At 30.7% G+C, this 27,119-nt stretch overlaps 2 protein-coding genes, 1 long non-coding RNA gene and 1 pseudogene across 3 annotated transcripts; 2 read left to right on the top strand and 2 right to left on the bottom strand.

Moving 5' to 3' along the window:
• The first annotated feature begins 16,393 nt into the window (after positions 1-16,393).
• Positions 16,394-16,972, top strand: LOC108824701 (uncharacterized). Its single transcript, XM_018598101.1, has one exon. The coding sequence runs from the start codon at positions 16,394-16,396 to the stop codon at positions 16,970-16,972; it is 579 nt and encodes a 192-aa protein (XP_018453603.1).
• A 1,407-nt stretch (positions 16,973-18,379) lies between these two features.
• LOC130500029 (cytoplasmic 60S subunit biogenesis factor REI1 homolog 2-like) lies at positions 18,380-19,264 on the top strand (annotated as a pseudogene).
• Positions 19,265-22,919: 3,655 nt separating this feature from the next.
• LOC108826872 (21.7 kDa class VI heat shock protein) lies at positions 22,920-24,018 on the bottom strand. Its single transcript, XM_018600219.2, has 2 exons — positions 23,459-24,018; positions 22,920-23,321 (listed from the first exon to the last, which is right to left on the bottom strand). The coding sequence occupies exons 1-2, from the start codon at positions 23,772-23,774 to the stop codon at positions 23,059-23,061; spliced, it is 579 nt and encodes a 192-aa protein (XP_018455721.1). The 5' UTR covers positions 23,775-24,018; the 3' UTR covers positions 22,920-23,058.
• Positions 24,019-24,801: 783 nt separating this feature from the next.
• LOC130499659 (uncharacterized) lies at positions 24,802-25,594 on the bottom strand. Its single transcript, XR_008938542.1, has 2 exons — positions 25,204-25,594; positions 24,802-25,110 (listed from the first exon to the last, which is right to left on the bottom strand). It is a non-coding gene; the product is annotated as an uncharacterized LOC130499659 (long non-coding RNA).
• Positions 25,595-27,119: the final 1,525 nt, after the last annotated feature.

The raw sequence follows: 27,119 nt of genomic DNA, 5'->3' as shown, positions 1-27,119 counted from the left end.
CTAATTCTACACCAAATATAATATTGTATAAGTTTATTAGTTTAATATATTCTTTATATATTTAATTGAGTAATTATCATTTTATTACATTTAAATTTTACGCTTAGTTGTTAAAATTATAATTGATATTTTGATTTTTTATTTTTAAAAATTTAGTTTTATAATTATTTTAATATTAATTTATTTAATTTATGTAAAATCTTAGTTAAAATATAAATTTATACATAAGATGCAGAATAAATGATTTTCAATCTGTTAATTTGATGTAAAAATAAAAATAAAAATAGCATGATAAATTTAATTTAAATATAAATTAAACTAATTAATCATACCATGTAATTATAGCTAAATAAATAATAAAATAAACTATTTTCATATTTGTTCTGATGAATAATATTTTCTTTCTATTTTTGGAAGAAGGATTTGCTATACATTTTTTTTGTCAACGCTAGACTCTTTTTATTCCTTAAAGATATTTTTTAGATATTTTCCTAATTAATATGAATTAGTTGTATATTTAAAAAACTTTAATTAAAAATAAGCTCGAATTTAGTATTTTTGAAGTTTGATTGGTTTTAATAAACTCGAATTTAGTAACGAGCAAGACACGTCGATGATACCAACTTCCTCGTTACTTTATAGATAGAGACCTCGGATGATGGGGCTAAATTGACCACTTCACCTTCTATTTTTTCTAATTCCAAACAACATGATGAGTACAATAGAAATATAAAATACTATTCATTAATTTGACCGGAGATCTTAAACGGAAATCAAATCTTTTTTGTGGATTCGCAACAGTTTAATATATTTATGAAGTCATCAAACGAAGATCGGTCTGTTGGCTAGAGCAACTCAGTGATGACTATCGTTTTTAGAGAATAGTATGTTTTTATCCAACCTTTTAATTAATTTAAACATTTAATTTGAATGTAAGAATACATGTTTATAAAACTTATATCCAATAACTTTGATATATAGCCTCTACATTTTTCTCAAACCCATGCGAACTACTGCCGAAATAAGGAAAAAATTATAAGTTGAAAACGGATCCACATTTTTAGCGATGGACATTTGATTATGAAATTAGGTCTACTTTTCAGTGACATCAGTATGAAAGACTAACTTATCTCTCAAAAGAATTTGCTTTGATCTTAATAAGGGAGAAATTTTTGAGATTGAAAATTAAGATTTGTAGGTCTATTAATGACCTCATACTGTAGAGATAAGAATATATATAGTAACACTTTTAACTCTTGTTATCAATCATACATATGGAAAAACTTACTATTATTTAAAACAGTATCATTTTTAAGTGATATATATTTAAAATTCTACGTATTCATTCGTTTACCAGTTTGTATATCAATCATTGTTCTAATATGTTAGAAAATACGTTGTCTTGATTTTTTTATTTTGTAGTTTTATAATTTAGTTTTTTTATTTTCCCCGTCCTGTTAAAAAATGTTTACATCTTAACCACTAAAACTAGATTAAAGTCAAATATTGATATGATAATTAAACTAATGGCAAACTATGATTTGCAAACTCTTTCTCTGTAAGTTATTTACTAGTACATTTTTTTATCAGGGAGTAAAATCCTAAGGCAGAACGATCAAATTGATGATAACGATCTTTATTTTTTGACGTCCAACATCTAACGGTTATATAAAAAAAAATCACATTTAAATATATAATATTTGGCCACACTATTGCGAAATGCAACCCGATTTTCAACAGTCACAGTTTTAACCAACAACAAATTATTTTTCCATTGACAGTTTAACTTTGAAATTAATGATTTTGACTCGTTATAGGTGATAAGAAAAATATATTAATCTTGTAATATAATGAGTTGCATGGAACTTTCATTATTTTCTTAAATACTTCTAGTATAATATATATAGTTAATTGGTGATGAAATACTTCCTCATGCAATTTTTTACAAACACTTCAATTCAAGTTCTCTGTCAATATCTACCCAAAACTAGTGTCACATATAACTACTAAACTAGTCATATATATAGTGAAGCAAGCTAATCCTTCGATGGTTCTTCCCTTTACAACTAAAACCAACGTAAGTTCAATACTTTATAGCTTCAGTATCACAACTTGATGAAAATATCCAATACGCGATAATTTTTATTATTCAGCAACCAAACAAACCTAAACTTACTAGTACTTAAAACAGTATCATTTTTAAGTGATATATATTTAAAATTCTGCGTATTCATTCGTTTACCTTTTTTTCTATCAATCATTGTTCTAATATATTAGAAAATACTTAGTCTTGATACTTTTATTTTGTATTTTTATAATTTAGTTTTTTTCCCGTCCTGTTAAAACATGTTTACATATTAACCACTGAAACCAGATTAAACTCAAATATTGGTATGATAATTAAACTAATGGCAAACTATTAATTGCAAACTCTTTCTCTGTAAGTGATTTACTAGTACAATTTTTTTATCAGAGAGTAAAATCCTAAGGCAGAACGGTCAAATTGATAATAACAATCTTTATTTTTTGACGTCCAACATTTAACGGTTATATCAGAAAAAATAATCAGATGTATATATATTATATTTGGTCATACTATTGCGAAATGTAACCCGATTTCAACAGTCACAGTTTTAACCAACAAAAAGTTATGTTTCAATTGAAAGTTTAACTTCAAGATTAATGATTTTGACTCGTTATAGGTGATAGGAAAATATATTAATCTTGCAATATAATGAGTTGCATGGAGCTTTCATTCTTTTCTTAAATACTTCTAGGATAGGATATATAGTTAATTGGTAATGAAACACTTCCTGGTGCATTTTTTACAAACACTTCAATTCATGTTCTCTGTCAATATCTACCCAAAAGTAATGTTGCAGATAATATCTATTCTATTAATTCTTCGGCATGACCAATTGATATATGTTGTGTCCAACAACTATTTTTTCATGTAACCTACTTAAAAAAAACTAACTCTTTTATAACTGCATCTACATGTATTTCTACCTGTTACGTGTAGTATATCGTTACTTTTTATTTCTTTCATATATTCTAGGAACCACTAACTCTCATCCATAAAACTTATATCTTATTTATTTCATTTTAAAGTTGTTTTGTTTGATTAACCAATGCAGATTCTGTTAAAATTTTATTTTATTCTTAGTGTAGAGATCACGAGTGTGGTTCATCATAACTTCTTTATACTCAGTCAAAAATGCAGAATGTTGAAAAAATTCTGTATAATGTTAATTTGTGTAAAATCCTATTTATTCTTAATTGTTTGTGGTTTTTCATATCTTATTTATTCTTAATTGTTTGTGAATTTTAATATAAATTAGATTTCAACCCGTCCTTTCAAGAGCGATATATTTTTGTTTTAAGTTTTTGTGAGAAATTTTAATTTTTATATTTTCATTTTTGTAATCATATTTGTATTTAATATTAGTTTAATTTAATATAAGTTTTAGTAACTATATTGAATATGTCAAGTTGCATAACTATATATTTTTGCTATATGCATTTCAAAAACTATTTTTAAACTTATTCATAGATATTACGATATATTATATTTTCTTAATAGTTACCTAATATATTTAGTCAAGAATATTTGTATTCAAAAAATCCGATTTGGAACTGACCCGAAAATCAAAATCTCATACTATGTTAGACATGCTTATATATTCGAAACGATTATTAAAATGTTAAACTCGAAAACCAATCATACTCAATCCGCACCGAAAACCGAACAAGTTTTTTGAAAAATATTTGAATATTTAATTTTTAATATTATGTTAATTATATATATATGGGTTAATATGATCTTTTAATAACTTTAAGTAAAATCATATTTAAAAATACTTTATAATCAAAAGAAAATAATATCAATACTATTAAATTTAGAACATGTCCAATTGATGTTAGTTGAGTCCAACTAAAAAAAAGATATATATAACTGCTTATATGCTCATATAAATATAACTATTTAACCTTTAACTTTATTTAGAAAAAAACACGCCAACAACTAATTGATCGAAAAGAATATTTTTTATTATAAATATATATTTTTATAATAATTAAATTAAATAATGATTATTAAAATATATATAATCCGTGGATGACCATAAAATTAAGCGGAGCGGATGCAAATACCAAATTATTTGTTTGCGGGTTGTGTAGGTCATATTTTTAACCAAAACAAAATTGCAAACCCGCGGGTTGGCGGGTCAGCGGGCGAGTTCGACCCGCAACCCAGTCTTAGCCGTGCGTATACCGGATCAATTTTTAAACTGTTATTATTTAATAAAATATATTTTGATTAAAATTTATACACAAAATATGATTATAAAAAAGATAAAAGTATAATCAGAAATAAAAAAATAAATATCAAAAAATAAATTTCAAACAAAAAATATATCCGCCCTTTTAAGGGCGGGTCAAAATCTAGTAACTACTAAACTAGTCATATATAGTGAAGCAAGCTAATCCTTCGACGGTTCTTCCCTTTACAACTAAAACCATCGCAAGTTCACTACTTTCCATCTTCAGTATCACAACTTGATGACAACATCCAACAAACGATAATTTTTATTATTCAGCAATCAAACAAACCGAAAAAAATTATTTAAAAATTACCACGATCGTATAGGTTGTAATGATATACTGTATAATATCTAATTTTTTCAAAAATAACTTAAATTAAATTATTAATAATTAACATAAAACATCTTTAAATTCTAAATTTTACATTTTAAAACTTCAAATTGCTTAAAAATGTTACAAATTAATAATACATATTGTTAACAAAATATATTTCAACTAAATCATAAAATAATATATATAAAACAGAACATAAAAATCATAATTTTGGATATACATGTTTTTAAGTCGGGTATAAATCGGTTTTATCGGGTCAGTTATTTTCGGGTACGAGTCTATTGGGTTGGTTCGTTTTGGGTCCGGGTCTTTTCGGGTAAAATAAATAAAAGTACTTGTAAATTTCCGGTTCAGATTCGAGTTGCGTATTTTCTGTCGGTTCCGGATCTAGTTTTCGGATCCATGTTAAAATGTCCAGACCTAATATAAGCTTAGAAACGTCTCTATTGTATGGACATCTATATTATTAAAACAGAAGTACAAATATAAAATATCCCTGAGTTTTCTAAATTATTTACAATGACATGCCACTGAAGTAATTAAATGAATCTATCTTTAAGGAATCATTGTCTTTTCCTATATATTAAACTATTTCCTAAATCAAACTTAACTTAATTTTCGTATTTAATATATTTCCATAAACAAATTAACTAATTTTTAGGGATATTCAAATTTAATATCGATTTTAACATATAAAATTTGGATAATGTTACCATTAATTATTTTGAACAAAAATCAAATTTAAATTAGATATTAAACAATATTATGAATATTCCTAAAATATATGTTTAACTTACCATTAATTATTTTGAACAATAAAATTTATATATTCTAAGATTTAAATATCTTTAAACAACTTATAGAACAATATGAAATATTTGTAAGTGAATATTATTTTTTATATAATATAATCTCACCTAAGATTATATATATTTAAAAAAATTCTAACATATATGTTTAATCATTTAAGTTACTATAAATTATTTTCAACAAGAAAAATTAAATATCTTTGTATAACAATGTTTAATGTTTATAACCAGATATTTTTTTCTAACGTATCTAAATCTCACCGTATTATACATATCTGATCAAAATATTTAAAAGTTTTATTACATTTGAAAAATAATTTCATGTTAAAAAATATTATTCAAACATATCAATAGGTCAATATTTTATCAAAAGTTTAGTAGCGGGCACGGCTCATTATTTTCTTTGTTGTATTTATAAAATATTTAAAATATGATAAATATTTAAAATATAAACCAATAAACATTTAAATAATATTCATTTATATAAAAATGAAAATAACAACCCGTGCGGATGCACGGATCAAGCTCTAGTTTTGATTAAGAAAACGTTCAACTTCAGCGCATGAAAATATAAAATAAGTATATAGAAAAACAACTTTTCAAAACAACCAGCATGCAAGTCATTTGGTTTTATGGTAAATAAAGAACCTTCGGGAACCAAATATAGAAAACACGTATGTAAAACCCGATGCTAGAGTAAGCAGTAAATGAGAGAATAAAAATATGTGTGTTTAGGCATGTGATAAAAATCATTCCGTCAGAAGACAAACTAGTAAAAAAAGATAACTGATACAATCAAAGTAGATAAACGAGTGTTGATTAGTTTTCTGCCGGTTTTATAAACTTGATTCGAATTATATTAATAAGCGAACCGGGCGGTGTTTTGTTTGGTTTAGAAATACGATGTGGAGAACCACGAGGGACCAAGTAGATTAAAGTTATGAATGAAGAAATGGGAAGGAGAACCAAGACTACACTTACGAGGCTGGTCAGCACTAAAGTCAATTATAATTGATCTTGTGTATGACTGATGAATTGTAGCCTTTAAAAAAAAAGAAAAACAGAAAAAAAAATCTTTTAACAACAATGATATATACTTAATCGATTTTTTCTTTTTGATCAATACTTAATCGATTAAACAGTGTAAGGCCAATACAAGAGAAATGAACCAACCAAATAGGTGGTGAATCAAAATAAATTGAATATTTCTTGAATTGGTAACACCTGTCTTGAAAAGAATAACAGCCGCCTTTGTTTGCACGAGGTAAAACCTTATTCATTTTGTATCTCTATATAACGGTTTATTTGTTTTTTATAACCTTTTGCCTCTAATTGTATGTATTTGTTGTTCATTTTTTTTTCTGGAATAAAAAATTAAAATGAATTTATTTCTTTTAATATTTAGTTTGTTTAACAGTTGCGGTTAACAAAAAGGGTTTTGGGTGTGTTTGTCATCGGGATTGATGAATAAAAACCCACAAAAATTAAAGACGACGCCATTAAAGGAGAGACCAAAAAGCTTAAAACGACGTCATAAAAACATAAAGGTTTTGGTTGTTTTTTGTGTTTGTCATCGGGATTTGATGAGTCAAAAGCAACAATAACGACGAAGCTAAAGCATAATATTGATAAAAAAAAATAAAAACCCACGGATAGATCAAGTCATAATAATAAGTCTGGAGAAAAAGATGAACAGATCAAATGTCACTTTCTGTCATCATTATTTAAGGTAAAAAAGAGAGAGAAGAGACGAGATAAAACTCAATCACCTTACGCGGCGATTCCCATACCGACACCTCCTGTACCCGGATCGTTGTTACCTCTGTTGCCACCTGCACCGGGATGGTTGCCTCCGTGCCCACCACCACCACGACAGTACTTCTTCATCATCAGGAACTTGTTACGTTTGTTCCTCCGCCCTCCTCTACCCCTACGATTCTTCTGTTTCTTCTACAGCTTCATCAACTTCGAGCGCTGCATCCACTTCCTCTGACGTCCGGTCATCCACTTCCTCTGACGTCCGGTCATCCTTTTCCTCTGACGTCCGGTCTTCCTTCGCGCGGCCAGGAATGCAAACACCATAGCCGACTTCTTGCTGGTTTCATGTACAGGAATAAAATAAAAATATATAAATCAATGCATTCACTTTTACGAAGAAAGATATCAGAACAGACAAAATAAACCATCACCCCCTTACTTGTTTTTCTTGGACGCCATTGCTTCCGTTCGAGAGTGAGCTAGAGAGAGAGAGAGAGATCTTTTGCTTTTCCTTTTTTTTTTCCTTTTAGAGAAATAGCAGCAACAATTTATAGATAGACATAGGTGCGTAGATAGTACTGGTATAGGTACCGTCGATTTAATATTCAACGGCCAAGATATATTTTTGGGACCCACTCCCACTGCCTTCTCCTCCAAGTTTTTACCCTGGTTCGGTAATTCAATAATTACCACATTTTTTAACCATCCTCTTCTTTTTCTTTTACGTTCAACACACACTCATAAAAAGTAGCTCTTTTCTTAGTTAACATTTTAATTTTTTGCCTTATTTAGATTATTCTTTCCTTATGCAATTGTATTGTTAATTCTTTTTTTCTTAATTATGTTATGAATTCAAAAATGTTTTATTTAATTAATGAGTTACAAGTTAACAAACTACTAATGAACTTTTATGAGTATTTACTTGTTCTTCTGTTGATCTCAACAAAATATTTTTGTTCATTTTGTATTTATGAACCTTTTTACCTCTTATTAACTTGTTTTTGTGGATAGCTTTTGATAAATTCAGATTATGCATTAGTTTGAATAAATTTGGATTATATATACATTATCATCATATACGAACATATATGTTGTCTTGAATTCATGTGTAAGATGATGATAGGGATACATACTATATAAACAAACCATATCACACAAAATCTTAAACAAACGCATCACTTAGTGTGCCTTCTTTGAGCATCAAAAATGTTCCAAATATTGTTACATCATATTATGTACACTAATATTTACATCTTTTTTATTCATTATATTCCAAATATTATTACATATTTTTTTAGGACCATAGAAGCTGCTCAGTATAGGGGCGCATTGTGAAAACAGTTGCTTTCACTGTCTTATTCATATATTATTCTCAATGACACAAAACCCATCACAATGGTCGTCACTTCTCAAGTACTCCAAAGAAGGAGCATCTATCTTTAGATGAAGCATACTAAAGCTAAAAACCCATGTGCCTCCCCCTTCACTTATGTCTCTTGATGTTTCCAAGACTAGACTCTTTAGATGAAGCATACTAAAGCTAAAAACGGACACATTGTCACTTGGACATAGCTGCACAACCAAGTCTTCAAGAAGAGGACAGCTGGATAGTAGCTTGGCAACAAATACATCACCAGGGTACTTCATCGATTCAAGACTCAGTTTCTTTAGGGATGGGAAAGAAACCGAAGAAGCTTCATCATCTACAAGAACAGCGTTTCTTAATTTCAAGGTCACAAGCGTTTTGAAGCATCTAGACAAGCTTCTAGCTAGGAAGCTCCACTACTGGAGTTTTAGTTCTATTAGAAGCATCAATCTTTATAACTAGCTCACGCAAACTGCGTTTTTCTACTAATTTAATCCACACTTGTATATCTCCACTAACCCAAGATTCACCAAGTTTGAAACGCAAGGCATCTATTGTTGGAGCCTTGTGCAGAAGCAAATACCTCTCTACACAACGCAGAAATTCTCGGTAGGATAAGTATTCGTCAAGGCTATAATCGAAGTGAGTGCTGGCACCATCAGCCAGAGAAATTGCCACCGTTTTGACAAAAGCATCGTTGGTACCTCGGAAAAAGAATAGCTCACCCAACTCCGCAACATGTATCAGTGGCAGAAACGACAATATCCTCAAAAGAATCTCATCAGGCAACTGACTTATCCTGTCCATAGTTAAGAGCTAACACCTTTTTTCCAAAAGGTTTCAGCTTCCGACCAAAGCCTAAAAACATAAATAAGGTAAACCAGACAGATATCAGATTCTCAGGAAACAAATGAAACAAATAGTCATAAGCAACAACGTCAAAGAAAAATCCTAGCGAGATACACAAAACAAACCGATACTAGTAAGATGCATTTAAATTTTACATGAGCATATAGAATAGAAAATGTGACAAATAATATAGTAAAAATTCTTTTCCATTTACGTTCAACATATTGTTCCTCTGTACAAAATCATATACACACTAATATAAACACATATATATACTGATACAAAACTCATATCAATAGAACATGAAACAACAACAAATAAGATTGAACTTTCTTTTTAAGAATCAAACTAAAATAATAAAATAGCCAAATTTGAAACAAAGACATTCTTTTCCATTTCATAAGATAGTATAGAAACACATTCACTGTTCATCTTCTGCCTCGTCTTCGGATCCAAAATTAGAAACTTACAGGTTTTCACGTTTTGTCTTCACTCAATGAAAAAACTTGGATTGAGAAGATGGATGCATGGAACGGGGTGATGCTCCTCACTCGTGTGATATATATGGAGGCGAATCGGCTCGCCTGATGATCTCCACCGCCTTGACGGTAACTACAGCGGCTGTTTCAAAAGCAGAAAGGTTTGGATTATTGGAAAAAATTTCAGATCACAAAATATTCTCAGAACTCAGATGATAGTGACGATGTTGATTTAATCTGTAAAGAGTTACAAAGAAGTGATATGTGGATGTTGAATTGCCACAAATTATATCACACTGTAATAATAATAATTTTTTATTTTCAGGTTTCACCGGTCAATAGAAAAGGTAATACAATATTAATATGTATATGTAACAGAGTGTATAGATTTGTTAGGTAAAATGGTTAGTCTGCAAATTATGGTTTTTTCATGGTTATAGGCCCCAATTTCCCTATATTTTACTAGGTATTACTTATGGTTTTGCTCTTGTAATATACTGACAGTAGCAATTGATTATTTTTATGGGTCATATAAACCCATTTAACGATGGATGGATATATAAATTATGAGCCATGTCAACTAGAGTGGAACAAATTGGTACGACAAGTATAATTAAAATATTATGTTCGAGAGTAAGTATTTTTAGTATAAGTTTTTATGTTCACCACAAAATACTTTTTTGTTGTTTTAAAAAAGGGTATCACCATAATGTATTTTCTATATTTGTTTACGCAATTCAAAATATAGTTTATGTATCATTAGATCATTTCTAAAATATCATTCTACTATTCACCTATCTTTTTGCTAGAGTACAGTTAGTTAATAATCCCCTATTTCATACTAGTTTTATCTTACTTCAATGAATATATTAAAATTTACTTTTTATCAAAATAATCACTAAAATGTAATTTAAAAAATTAATATATTTAATTATAAATAGATATAATAAAAATATAATGGTTGCACAAATTTGTACTTTAGTATTATTTTCTAGATTCACCATAATGTACTTTCACATTTGCTTACACAATCTAAAATAAAGTTTATATATTACTACATTGTTTCTAAAATAACAACCTATAATTTAGACATTCTACATAACATCATCAATTTTTTTTGCATTTCAAATAATGTCCTAACAGAACGTCATGAAACAACATTTCAGAATACTAAAACAATACTTACATAGTTCAGCTGTGTGAAAAGTTGTGTTTACAATTGTCATTTGTGAAATAATCCATGATTTTATTATATACCCTATCAAATGCTTTTTTAAAGTTTTTGATTAATTGTAAAACGCAGAATTGAAATAAAATCATGAATAGAACATGCGTGCTGCTTGGGATGTAATTTGTTGAAGGTAAATATTTTTTTTAAGGTTTATTCTTACTATAACACTAAATTTAACAATAAAGTAACACCAATGTTACTTTATGGTATTTACTTCTATTTTTCATCTCCAACTACAACACCTAATTCTACACCAAATATAATATTGTATAAGTTTATTAATTTAATATATTCTTTATATATTTAATTGAGTAATTATCATTTTATTACATTTAAATTTTATGCTTAGTTGTTAAAATTTTAATTTATATTTTGATTTTTTATTTTTAAAAATTTAGTTTTTATAATTATTTTAATATCAATTTATTTAATTTATGTAAAATCTTAGTTAAAATATAAATTTATACATAAGATGCAGAATAAATGATTTTCAATCTGTTAATTTGATGTAAAAATAAAAATAAAAATAGCATGATAAATTTAATTTAAATATAAATTAAACTAATTAATCATACCATGTAATTATAGCTAAATAAATAATAAAATAAACTATTTTCATATTTGTTCTGATGAATAATATTTTCTTTCTATTTTTGAAAGAAGGATTTGCTATACATTTTTTTGTCAACGCTAGACTCTTTTTATTCCTTAAAGATATATTTTTTAGATATTTTCCTAATTTATATGAATTAGTTGTATATTTAAAAAACTTTAATTAAAAATAAGCTCAAATTTAGTATTTTTGAAGTTTGATTGGTTTTAATAAGCTCGAATTTAGTAACGAGCAAGACACGTCGATGATACCAACTTCCTCGTTACTTTATAGATAGAGACCTCAGATGATGGGGCTAAATTGACCACTTCTCCTTCTATGTTTTCTAATTCCAAACAACATGATGAGTACAATAGAAATATAAAATACTATTCATTAATTTGACCGGAGATCTTAGACGGATATCAAATCTATTTTGTGGATTCACAACAGTTTAATATATTTATGAAGTCATCAAATGAAGATCGGTCTGTTGTCTAGAGCAACTCAGTGATGACTATCGTTTTTAGAGAATAATATGTTTTTATCCAACCTTTTAATTAATTTAAACATTTAATTTGAATGTAAGAATACATGTTTATAAAACTTATATCCAATAACTTTGATATATAGCCTCTACATTTTTCTCAAACTCATGCGAACTACTGCCGACATAAGAAAAAAAATTATAAGTTGAAAACGGATCCACATTTTTAGCGATGGACATTTGATTATGAAATTAGGTCTACTTTTCAGTGACATCAGTATGAAAGATTAACATATCTCTCAAAAGAATTTGCTTTGATCTTAATAAGGGAGAAATTTTTGAGATTGAAAATTAAGATTTGTAGGTCTATTAATGACCTCATACTGTAGAGATAAGGATATATATAGTAACACTTTTAACTCTTGTTATCAATCATACATATGGAAAAACTTACTATTTTTTAAAACAGTATCATTTTAAGTGATATATATTTAAAATTCTACGTATTCATTTGTTTACCAGTTTGTATATCAATCATTGTTCTAATATGTTAAAAAATACTTTGTCTTGATTTTTTATTTTGTAGTTTTATAATTTAGTTTTTTTTATTTTCCCCGTCCTGTTAAAAAATGTTTACATCTCAACCACTAAAACTAGATTAAAGTAAAATATTGATATGATAATTAAACTAATGGCAAACTATGATTTTCAAACTCTTTCTCTGTAAGTTATTTACTAATACATTTTTTTATCAGGGAGTAAAATCCTAAGGCAGAACGATCAAATTGATGATAACGATCTTTATTTTTTGATGTCCAACATCTAACGGTTATATAAAAAAAATCACACTTAAATATATAATATTTGGCCACACTATTGCGAAATGCAACCCGATTTTCAACAGTCACAGTTTTAACCAACAACAAATTATTTTTCCATTGACAGTTTAACTTTGAGATTAATGATTTTGACTCGTTATAGGTGATAAGAAAAATATATTAATCTTGTAATATAATGAGTTGCATGGAACTTTCATCATTTTCTTAAATACTTATAGTATAAGATATATAGTTAATTGGTGATGAAATACTTCCTCATGCAATTTTTTACAAACACTTCAATTCAAGTTCTCTGTCAATATCTACCCAAAACTAGTGTCACATATAACTACTAAACTAGTCATATATATAGTGAAGCAAGCTAATCCTTCGATGGTTCTTCCCTTTACAACTAAAACCATCGTAAGTTCAATACTTTATAGCTTCAGTATCACAACTTGATGAAAATATCCAATACGCGATAATTTTTATTATTCAGCAACCAAACAAACCAAAACTTACTAGTACTTAAAACAGTATCATTTTAAGTGATATATATTTAAAATTCTGCGTATTCATTCGTTTACCTTTTTTTCTATCAATCATTGTTCTAATATATTAGAAAATACTTAGTCTTGATACTTTTATTTCGTAGTTTAATAATTTAGTTTTTTCCCGTCCTGTTAAAAAATGTTTACATATTAACCACTGAAACACTCAAATATTGGTATGATAATTAAACTAATGGCAAACTATTAATTGCAAACTCTTTCTCTGTAAGTGATTTACTAGTACAATGTTTTTATCAGAGAGTAAAATCCTAAGGCAGAACGGTCAAATTGATAATAACAATCTTTATTTTTTGACGTCCAACATTTAACGGTTATATCAGAAAACATAATCACATTTATATATATTACATTTGGTCATACTATTGCGAAATGTAACCCGATTTCAACAGTAACAGTTTTAACCAACAAAAATTTATGTTTCAATTGAAAGTTTAACTTCAAGGTTAATGATTTTGACTCGTTATAGGTGATAGGAAAATATATTAATCTTGTAATATAATGAGTTGCATGGAGCTTTCATTCTTTTCTTAAATACTTCTAGGATAGGATATATAGTTAATTGGTAGGGGTGGGCACTTTACCCGATATCCGAAGTGGCACCCGAACCCGATCCGAAAAACCCGAACCGAAATCCGAACCGAAGTAGCAAAATACCCTAATGGATATTAAGTTAGGAGAGATTGGATATCCGAACCCGAACGGGTAATACCCGAACCCGAATGGATATCCGAAGATAACCGAACATATGTATATTTACCTTTATTTTTCTAGTTTACATCTCTCATTTTATTTAAAATATTTAAATTGATGCTACACATACTTTAAGATCATATAGTATATATATAATTATGAAGAAAATAATTTGATATTCATTTAAAATGCATGTCAAATTTTTTATTTCATGTATTAACAAAAGTTACATCCAAAGTTTAAAAACAATAGCCAAATTAATATTTTTATTTTTGAAATGTTATATCCAAATCTATTAATCACTCAATCTATAAAAAAATAGAAAAATCAGTTAAGCGAAATCTATATTTTTAAATACAAGAAACTTTAAAAAATTGAAAATTTTATTTTTATTTCTTTTAAAATTTAAATATCCGAACCCGATCCAAAATAACCGAACCCGAACTAAAAATACCCGAACCCGACCCGAAGTACAGAAATTCCCGAACGGGTTTTATATCCGTATACCGAAATACCCGAAAATTCGAAATACCCGATCCGAACCCGAACGGGTACCCAAACGCCCACCCCTATTAATTGGTAATGAAACACTTCCTGGTGCATTTTTTACAAACACTTCAATTCATGTTCTCTGTCAATATCTACCCAAAAGTAGTGTTGCAGATAATATAACTACTAAACTAGTCATATATAGTGAAGCAAGCTAATCCTTCGACGGTTCTTCCCTTTACAACTAAAACCATCGCAAGGTCAATACTTTCCATCTTCAGTATCACAACTTGATGACAACATCCAACAAACGATAATTTTTATTATTCAGCAATCAAACAAACCGAAAAAAAATTATTTAAAAATTACCACGATCGTATAGGTTGTAATGATATACTGTATAATATCTAAAAATTTTCAAAATAACTTAAATTAAATTATTAATAATTAACATAAAACATTTTAAAACTCTAAATTTTACATTTTAAAACTTCAAATTGCTTAAAAATGTTACAAATTAGTAATAAATATTGTTAACAAAATATATTTCAACCAAATCATAAAATAATATATATAAAACAGAACATACAAAGCATAATTTTGGATATACAAGTTTTTAAATCCGGGAATAAATCGGTTCGTATCAGGTCAGTTATTTTCGGGTACGAATCTACTCGGGTTGGTTCATTTTGGGTCCGGATCTATTCGGGTAAAAAAAATAAAAGTACTTGTAACTTTTCGGATCAGATTCGAGTTGGGTATTTTCTGTCGGTTCTGGATCGAGTTTTCGGATCCAGGTTAAAATATCCAGACCTAATATAAGCTTAGAAACGCCTTTATTGTATGAGCATTTTGATTAAGGAAACGTTCAACTTCAGCGCATGAAAATATAAAATAAGTATAACCGACCGATGGAACTACAGCCCATGAAAAGTAAAAATATGCTAGGTTTATTATGCCACGAAGGACCCAAATATAGAAAAACAACTTTTTAAATCAACCAGCATGCAAGTCATTTGGTTTTATGGTAAATAAAGAACCTTCGGGAACGAAATATAGAAAAAACGTATGTAAAACCCGATCCTAGAGTAAGCAGTAAATGAGAGAATAAAAATATGTTTGTTTAGGCATGTGATAAAAATCATTCCGTCAGAAGACAAACTAGTAAAAAAAGATAACTGATACAATCAAAGTAGATAAACGAGTGTTGATTAGTTTTCTGCCGGTTTTATAAACTTGATTCGAATTATATTAATAAGCGAACCGGGCGGTGTTTTGTTTGGTTTAGAAATAGGAAAAAAGTTTCCTAGCTACACAACGTTTACACTAATATGGTGGAAACTATCTGATGTATTAGAATGTGTCAATAACTACACGAAGGTTATGTTAATACATGCCACATGTATGAAGTTTATATTAATATGGTGCCAACATCACACTTCGAGACTAGGCATTCCTAAAAAATGCGACGGTGGCGTCGCTCTTCGCTACAGATCACTGGAATCTCCCATCGGCAAGAACAGATGCTCAGCTTGCTCTGCAAATTCACTTAACGACGGTTACTCTAACTGATACAGAGGACCAATATGAATGGGAAATGGAGGGAAGACTGTCAACAAGATACAAGACAGGAGAGATGTATGATTACCTCAAAGGCGCTCTGTCTCAAGTTCCTTGGGCTAGAGTAATCTGGTTTTCTTATGGAGTCCCAAGGCATAGCTTCCTCTCCTGGCTTGTCTTGCTCGATCGATGCCCTACACGAGATAGGTTGAACAGATGGGGATTAAATGTCGATCCTTTATGCTTACTTTGCAATACTGTCGCAGAGACAAGAAACCACCTTTTCTTTGAGTGTAGCTTCAGCGCATCTGTCTGGTCTACCATCGCTCACCGTTGTCAACTTCAGGCGCTCACTTCATGGGAAGACACCCTTTGTCAGCTTCAAGCTCTGCCAAGGAACCGTGACTCGTTGCGACTCACGCTGTTAGGGTTTCAGGCGACTGTCTACTGGCTCTGGAATGAGCGCAACACTCGGCTTCATCAACAACTCTTCAAATCTCCGGAAACCATCATCTCGACGATCGATAAGCAGCTTAGGAACAAGCTCCAGAGTTTTCGACATGCAAACCCAAGAGCTTCTTCGGCGATGATGCAACTCTGGTTTCTCCACTCCTGAATCCAGAAAGAAACTGATCGCGATTCTTCCCTTCTCAAACTTCACCGCCACTCCAACCGTTCCTCTTCTAATCACTGGGCCTCTCTCTTACTGGGCTGTAGTTCTATTGATATGTGTTTATTTCTTCTAATTGGTTTATTTCTTTCACTGGGCTTACTGGGCTTCGCCTTTAACAAACTGAAGCCTTATGGGTTTGTATCATTTTCTTTTTTTTTTCTGTTTTTTAATATGAATGCCATCCTTCAAAAAAAAAAAAAAAATCTCACCGTCGGGTTAAATTGATCTAAATTTAAGTTAATGGGGTCAATCCGTAATTTATTAAGTTTAATAAATTTAATGATTTTTTCAAAAAACTGATTTATTAAGATTAATAAACCTATGGGGAAATTTCATAAATACACTTTGTATAGTACCACAATTCATATTTACACTTAAAAGGAAGACATTTTTATAAATACCCTTCTCATTAATAGCCAAATGACCAAATCACCCTTTGGCCTATCTCTTCAATCTTCATTCTTATCCTCGCACTCCTCTCGGGACTATGTATTTCTGTTGATTTTTCCCACCGGAGATCAGCCGTAGGTCCGCCGTCTCTCTCTCACACGCCGGAGATCAGATGTTGAATCGTTCTCCTGTTCAACTTTCTCAGGGATGATTCGGTCATCGATGCGAGGACCGTTGACGAGGCGCTAGCAAAGATGAGCGTTGGGGATAGCCTCCCCGTCGATCGCCACCCATAGAAGAGGCTCAAGGCTTCCTTTAAGGTTTATACTTACTAGTGTTTGATGTTTAATTGTAGGAGAATTGATTGGATTGATGTGTATTGATATAGGCTTATGAAGAAGCTGAGATGCCAAGGCTGAAAGAGGAGAAGCCAGGTCTTACGCACACTCAGTACAAGGACTTGATTTGGAAGATGTGGAAGAAGTCTCCTGATAATCCTCTTAACCAGGTTTAACTAATATAACATTCAGCTCTGTATGCATCATATGTCTACTACATAGTTGATATTTTAGAGAAAGATAGAATAGGGATTGTTTGAAAACAATGGGGGGGGGGGGGAAGCTGAATGATATGCGTTGAACAGGCTGCTGCTGCTGAGTGAAATGCAACTCGTAACCAGAACAAAGAGAATGTCTCATGAGGGGAGAAGAGAGGATATGTCAAGTGTGAGACTTTTGTGTGAGGTGGTGCTTATGGCATATTTTGCCTGACATTGTTGCTTTTGTGTAAAAACTCTATATGATACTAACTTATAAGTAGTAGGTTAATGGATAATAGATACATCTTGAATACTGTCTTGTTACCTTCCTTTCCAGTGTACAAGAGAGATCAAAGCAAGGTCTCTAGAGTCTTGTTCACTGTTTGCATTTTATTGAGATGGAATTTTGCGTCTAGAGAAATATGCGTTGTCTTCAGTTTGAGTTGGATCCGAGTTGCTGTTTGATGTGTGATAAGAAGCATAAGACGATTGAGAAGTGTATGGTTCATATGCATAAGTTCCATGGGTTCTTCATTCCTGACATCGAGTACTTGAAATATCCTAAAGGTTTTCTAACCTATGTTGGTTTAAAGGTAACACTTTAGTCATCATGTTCAGACAGTTAAAGATTTTTTGTCTCTCTTACAGGTCAAGAGGGACTTCATTTGTCTGTACTGCAATGAACTGTGCCATCCTTTCAGCAGTTTGGAAGCTGTTCGAAACCATATGGAAGCCAAGAGTCACTGCAAAGTGCATTACGGTGATGGTGGTGACGAAGAAGATGCAGAGCTAGAAGAGTTCTATGACTACAGCAGCAGGTCTCTCTCTCTCTGTTCTTCTTCCTCTGTTTTAGTATCTTGTTTATCATAGAAACTGTTTGTTTATATTGAATGTGTGTGTTTTTGTATAGTTACACCAATGAAGGCGAAAACCAGATGTTGTAGCTGGTGAATCAGCTAATACGGTAGAGCTATTTGGTGGGTCTGAGCTTGTGATCACCAAGAGAGGGGAGAACAAAGTAACGTCCAGGACTCTTGGTCTCGAGAGTTCATGCGTTACTACAAACAGAAGCCACCACCGTCTTCTCAGAAACGCATTGTCAACTCTTTAGCCATGAGGTTTGTTTTTGAGACCCATCAGAGATGATACTCTCTTTCTACTCTCTTTTCTTTAGAATCTGATTTGTTGAATGGATGGTGAGGATGAAGGTGATGAGATAGATGAACAAAAGAGGAGCTAGGATGCATGTTAAGCTGGGAATGAAGAGCAACGTCATCAGAAATCTGCCCAACAACGTTACGTATTAATATATCTCCAAACTAGTCTGCTGTTTTTTTTTTTTTTTTTTGCTAAAAACTAGTCTGCTGTTTGGTTTCTGTAACGCTGGTTTATGGATAAGCTTTGTATACGCTCGAAGCTCTCTTAAGCTTATGTATCCGACGTATCTGTCCTAATAGATCCACACAATCTTCTCCTCCCGGATTTCATCTCAGCTCTAAACCACGCTCACGAGCTTGATCGTGACTGGCTTCTCGTTTCTTAATATATTATTAAAGTATAGTTTATTTATAAGAGTTTATAAAATCAGTTTATAAGACTTTATAAGGATTATAAATAATTTATAAATGTTTATAAACCATTTATGAAGATTTAGAATCATTTATAAACCTTTATCAATAGTTTATATATATATATATATATATATATATATATATATATATATATATATATATATATATTATATATATATATATATATATATATATAAATATTTATATAACTATTTATAAAGGCATATAAAACCATTTATAAAATATTTATAAATTTATAAGAGCTTATAAAACCTTGTATCAACCTTGTATAAATCTATAAAGTTTATAAAACGCATATAAATATTTATATTACTATTTATAAAGGTTTGTAAAACTATTACAAGAACATATAAGCTATTTATAAGAGTTTATACATTTATTTATAAGAGTTTATACATTTATTTATAAGTGTTTATAAATTAATTTATAAATTATTTATAAGTGAGAAGATGAACTCTTATAAATGATTTAAATATCTGTAGTGTTCTTTTTTAATATCTTCTCTTGTTTTAATGTCAGTTGTAAACATTTTCGTTTTAAATAATGAAGATGATTATAATAAGGCCTCACCAGAAGAATGTTTCAGGTGGATTAGCACAACTTTTTCCCAGGTCACTTTCTTCTGCCTTTCTCCACTTAATACTCGAGAAAACTCACAAACATGTAAACACTAGTTATTAGAAACTGATAGTGACTAAACAAACACAAAAGAAGCTTAATATATGAAAAAGTAGTACATTATCACCATTTATATGTTAATAAACAATTTATAAATGCTTATGAAAACGTTAAAGTTAATAAACAATTTATAAGGTTTATATACGTTTACAAATCAATTTGAAAATCCCTAAATCATTCATAAGAATCTATAACCATTTATAAAGGCTTATAAAATAATTTATAAGAGTTTGTAAAATAATTTATAAGGGTTTACAAGAATATATAAATAATCAATAAGAGTTAATAACAGTCTATGAATCTTTTGTAAAGTTTATAAAAAATAGTTTATAAAGTTTGTAAATCATTTTTAAATGTTTATAAATTATTTGTAAGAGTATATAAACAATTTATAAAGGCTTATAAAGAAGTTTATAAAGTCTATAAACAGTTTCTAAATGTTTTATAAAAGAAATCAGTTAGAAGGTCTTTAAATCATTTATAAGAGTTCATAACCATTGAGAAATGCTTATAAGACAATTTATAAGGTTTGTAAAATATTTTATAAAGTTATATAAATAATTTATAAGAGTTTATAAAACATTTATAAAGTTCATAAAAGTTTTTAGAAAGTTTAGAAACTATTTACAACGGCTTATTAATCATTTATAAAGGGTCTATAAACCTTTTATAAAAGGTATGTAAACAATTTGTTTCTTCATGCCTCTATAAAGTCCATAAATCATTCATAAAAATACATCATTTGGTATGATCTGTCTTTCAATCTATTTATGTATTCTTGGATGGATTAATTGTGTTTGCAAGAAGGAAGTATCTATAATGATTAATAAAATTATTTATGTGTGTTTATACAGATTTATAAAACCAATCATATGAATATACAAAAACAGTTTTGTATATAAACCATTTATTATAGTTTATAAAAAATTATGAACCATTATTTATAAATTTTATAAAGTCATCTGTAAAGTTTATAAAAACACTTCAAAATATTTATAAAACTATTTATAAGGGTTTATAAAGTTTATAAAGGGTTTAAATGAATTTATAAAAAATAATATGAGATATTTAAGGGTTAATAAAAGGTTTTAATGGGTTTTGAAGAGTTTATATAGAGTTTATAAAAAATTACAAAGGTCTATAAAACCATATAAATATTTACATAACTATTTATAAAGGTTTGTAAACCTATTTAAAAGGGTTCATAAAACTATTTACAAAACTTTAAGCTATTTATAAAAGTTTATACATTTATTTATAAATATTTGAGACTGACATCCTGATTCTCTTCGGACATCCTGATTCTCCTTTCTCGGATTTGAGACTGTACACGAGAGAGTGTCTGCATACATTTCAAAGTGTTTGCTGCTTGACGTTTAACAACAGATCCTTCCATCAATGACTTAAGCCTGACCAAACCCCTCATCGCCCGTATTGCTCTTTTTGCATGTACCAAGCAAGACAAAGTTACACACCACAAAAAAAAACAGAACAGTAAAACAACTGAAAGATCCAGGAACCAAAGAACATACCAAATAGGCTCTGAATATAGTCTGAATCAAGATAGCAGCCGCTTCTTCGTTTGACTTTCCAGCAAACCGAGTAGGTGCAGCACGAGGACGAACCACCTCAGGAGGAGCAGAAGATGATGAAGATGGGACTAGAGGAACACCAGTGGTCGTAGCATTCACAGCATCTGTAGAAGGAGGGGAAAGATTGATGTTTCGTTCAACAACCACTTCAGCTACTCTCACCTCAAGTGGAGGTGGAGGAGGAGAATGTCTGGCGTTATCCAACAGGGGAGGAAGGATAAAGATCACACCATTTGGGCTCTCGGGATCTGTGCTTCGACTTCTGAAAAAAACATCAAACAACAGAAATGTCAAGAAACACAATAATATAAAATATGAATTAGCACAAAGTTTTCATTACCTTTGAATCTGGGCTGAATGCTTTCTTGACGCTAAAAAACCATTTTGCTTTCTTGTCCGTCTCTCCACCGTCCTTTGTGTGATCCCTTCACATAGATTAAATAAAACAAAAGGTTATTTCAAAAGAAAACTTAAATCTAGTAGTAGTGATCTCTAACACATTCCTCCTGAGTCCTGAGCCAACACAGGAAAGACACTAAGCTTAAGTCAGTAAGAAGATTACTGCAACAGACAGTAGTCTTTCCCAATGCTGCGCCTCCAGCAACACCTAACCAATCAAAAATCAAGCCACAGAATATCAGATCAACACTATTCAGCCAAGTAAAAAAGCTGAACTGACCTATTACAAAAGGCTGTCTCTGGATCTCTCCTGATGCTTGGTGGAAGGTAAGGCCCCTCCACTTTGAGCTTCTCCAAAAGCGAATCAAGGCTCGTCACCACCGTCAATGGAGGAGAAAGTGAGAGATCGTCTTTTTCCTCCCGAGCTTCTTCGTCGGAGAACTCGCCAGCACCGTAAAATCCGCCGGAGCACTCAGCCAGAGCCGTTAAATCCGCCGGACAATTCGTCCGCTCCGATCACCGTCGAATTCAAAATCAACCCGGAGAACTCTCGGATCTGGAATTGGGGAAGAAAGAGAGTAATTTAGATTTAGTTATTCAGGGGTATAGTGGTATTTTGTCTACTAAAATTTTAAAGGTAAAGTTGGTTAAGGTAAAAATGAAAAGTGGTAGTAGGAATGTGGTAGTTTAGACAATTTCCCTTAAATATATTATGTACGCATGTTTATATCATTCATTGTCCACAACAGAAAAGTATTACATATCATTCTATATTAAGAAGAAAAAAAAACTAAAACTTCATGCTCATAAAACGCCAATAATGATTAATGACACATCAAATTAGAATTTGTTCTTAGAATTAATCTTGGGGATTATGATCTCTAAGAAAGAGTACTCGTCTTTGTTGGAAAGGAAAGCATCGGAGTTTTGGGGGTCGGCATCGCCGGGTAGCTCGAGACGGCGAACATAACCGTATTCCCACCACTGGCCGCTTCTCCAGTCGCCGTTGGCCGCCGTTTTCTTATTAATGCTCCATTGGCCACTAATCTCCATCACTTTTCCTTTAACGTCCACGTACACATGCACGTTATTTTTCCCCACCACTAGTACCAAAAATATAATCAGTTTTCCTTGAACCTCGAGGAAAAGGATTGCATGTATAAAACATTTTACATATAATTTTTCTTTGATGAAGCTTAAAAAAAAGAAAAATAAATAAGAGAATGTAGGAAGTATATACCGGCGAGGTCAGATTTAAGGACATAAGCTTGGTCGGTTTGCAACCAATCGACTCTACACTGTCCTATGCTCCTGAGGCTTGCTAGCAAAACATCTGCCTCGAATTCCCACAATGGAAACGCATCAGACGGATCAAAGTACTTCCCGAACAAGAACGGGCTGAAAATAGACCCCTCGCTGAACACAGCTTTCTCCGAGCCTCCTCCGCAGCTTAAGAGCCTCCAGAAAACTTCCTCGCTGAGCGGTACGCTCCACTTTCCTGGCGTCTTGTCGTCGGTGTGGATCTCTAGTTTGAGGCTTCCACTACTACTCGTCATGAGAAAGAGAGAGAATGAGACGAATAAGAAAAGGAAAGTGTGTAAGTGAGAGAGTTCTGGAATCAAGGTTTTGTTCTTATAGTATGAGTTTTGATGTAGCTGATACAAAGGTGATGCAAAAAAAATCTTAGTAAAAAGAATTTTCAGTAAGAGACGGATCTAGAAGTAAATTTAACGCACATGAGAAAAATAAGAATTAAAAGAGAATGACAGATATTGCTATTTCATAACAAAACAAAATTTTAAAGAATATAACTGAAGCAAACACATTATTGGAGGCAGCAAGAGAGTTTCCTTCTAACTTGAAAATCTACTTCTCATGTCGGTATTACCAAACAAATTAGTTTCAAATGTTATTGAGTGCATCCATTCCCCTTCTTTAATTGCATCCGCTCATCTTTGCAATAATATAGTGTAACGCGTTAGCCATATAATTCGTATGAGTTACTTTATTCGTTGCATGATCTTAATTATTGGAAAACCATTACACGACAATATCAGGATTAAATTTACACGTCTACTATAAGCAAAAAAAAAAGAGAGATTAATCTACACGTCTACTAGCTAGATGTGGAGTCGTTTACGTAATGGGCTACTTTTTGTCTTTCGTTTACGTCGCGGGCCACTTTACACTTGTTACATACTTTCTCCTCTTCTGCGTCATGTGTTTTGTCTTAAAAACCCTTTTGTTAAATGAAGCTTGGTTTGATGGGGTTTGGTATATAGCGGGAAGGGAAGAGAAACCGGTACCGTCCCGGTTTAGTGTTTCATTTATTAAATGTCCTTTCTTAAATTGGTTCACTGCGGTTTGATCCTAAATTGTGGTCGGATCTGTGCATTTATTCCATCCACAAATATTTCTTACTTCTACTATGTCCATTAAATTGTGGCCAGACCTATAAATTTATTCCATGCAAAAATCTTTTTTATTTCTATTCTATTATATCTACAAAACCTTCTTACCGTCCACAAAACTCTTTTACGTCTATTACATCCACAAAACGTGTTTGTATCTATTCCAGCTGTATACACTTTTCCAATTCTATTGCATCCACATAATACAAATTACCTAGAGTTAGGTTTAACATATTATATAGGTTGGGGTATCAATCACAAAAATACACAAAAGGCAGATTGTGAAAACGCACATAGGGGATAGAAAGTAAATATTTTGTGGATGAGAGCTTGAGAATTATGTCAGTTTGCTAAGGACGTCCATAAATCTTTCTTACTTCTACTCTGTCCAAAAATTGTTGAGGCGTCCACGTAACCCCATTCACACGCTATCCGTCCACATCTTTTCAGATCTGGATTTTGAAATCGAAATTTTGCAGATCTAAATTTTGAAATCCACAAAACACTAAGAAACTAACAGAATGAAACGAGAATCAATTAAAGGATCTAGAAGAACAGAGATGGCTATGCTCACCGTCGCGTAGATCATCACGAAGAGAGGGATCGTTCCTGTCGAAACTGATTTCGCCAACCCTCGACCAATTATTCTTTCAATTTTCCAATCTCTTTCTTCTTCTTTAATCTCAGTTACATAAAGCTTTGTTTTTTTCATAAGATTTTTTGGTGTTTTGTCTTCTTCTTCTTTTTCAATCTGAACGTTAAGTGATATGCCAACAAAATGGAAAATAGGTGTTTTGGAGAGAAGCCTGAGAATGATAAAAATGGAGCAAAGAGGAGAGAATAAGGTTGATGCTATTGACAATGAATTTGTTTCGATTGAAAATGGTCTTCTGTAGTATGGACCGGTGAGAGTGTGGTTTGGTTTATTTAAATTGAACCAAAATCGTTACTTCTCTAAACTGAGGACTTTGAGGTCTTTTAAGCAAGCAGAAGTATGTAACAAGTGGTAAGTGACTTATTGTGAAATAAGAAAGATGAAAAATGGCTCAGAAAGTAAAAAATTCCTAGGTGTGGTACATATTTAAATATTAGCAGGGAAATATTAACGAAAGCCTGACGTGTCACAGTATTTGAAAATAGAAGTAAATAAAAGATTAAAAATATTTAAAGATGAAGGCTTTAGGCAAACTGAATAACACATTAAAAACTAGGTCCCACGCAAGAAATCAATGTTTAAATGACCTATAAAATATCATTGCTTTGTAGTCTACTGGCTACAAAACAGAAATCGCTTTATATTTGACGTATATTGTCCATTTTTGTTGCTGAAGTATGCTTTACTTGTTATGTATTTAGTTAGAATACTGATCAAAAGATTAGTTAGTTAATAGTCGAAGATCATGCATGTTATAACACACAAAGGAAGCGCATCTTGTTGATGAAAGGAAAGTTTATGTGAAGGTATATATGCGGCATACTTAATTATCATCTTTTACTTAGACTGAGATGATAGGTCCACAGTCAGATTAAAGAAGAAAATTATACGATGATAATGGAAAAAATTGAGGGCTCAAAATTATTTGGGAATGATAATGATAAGGGAAAAAGTTGGGAAATATTCTCCTGCTGTTGTGACAATACTTTAGCGTGGTTAAAGTAAAGAAACGAATATGTTCTCTTGACGTAGAAATTGCTCGAAGGGTCACAAAGAAGTCTGTCCTTTACTTTGAGCCATACCATTTTGATTCTCCATCTTACACTAAAAGATGATATTTTATATAAGAAATCATCTATCTTATTAAAACATAAACATTCTGTTGGACCTAACATTTATTTTATAAATTTTTAAATTAAATACACCTTTATACATTATAGTTAAACATACATTAAATCACTAATGTTCCTTTCTTTATACTATTATCCATGTTTCCAAACAATATACTTATTTCTTTATAATACTATCAATGTTTCCAAACAATATACTTATTTCTTTATACTACTATCAATGTTTCCAAACAATATATTTTTTATACTACTATCAATGTTTCCAAATAATACAATAATTAATCTTAGTTATTTTATATCTATCATTTTCTCTTTAAAATTTTGTAAAAACGTCATAATTTCATAAATTGCAAAATAGTGAACTTTAAAATTTCGATTATAAGATTACAAATTATGAAACTATTACAATTTAAATCCAATTAGATTACATATCGGTCATCCATCAGCTCAATCGGTTAGTCTCGGGTTTTAGTGATTTTTAATATGAATATTTTAAAAACATAAATTGAATTGTCAGATCTCCGGATTAACCGGTATAATCACAATCGGGTTGAATTTAAAAATACTGATTTAAATACAAAAATATTTTAAATACACACTCTTTAAAAATTACCAAAATATTTGTTAAATTATTAGTAAAAAATTTCATCGTAAAATATCCCGCGCTTCAAAAGCGCGGGTCAAAATCTAGTCTATCTTATTAAA

The sequence above is a fragment of the Raphanus sativus genome, chromosome 9 (assembly GCF_000801105.2).
Source record: "Raphanus sativus cultivar WK10039 chromosome 9, ASM80110v3, whole genome shotgun sequence".
NCBI classification, from domain to species: Eukaryota; Viridiplantae; Streptophyta; class Magnoliopsida; order Brassicales; family Brassicaceae; genus Raphanus; species Raphanus sativus.
This window is presented reverse-complemented; position numbering and strand designations above follow the sequence as displayed.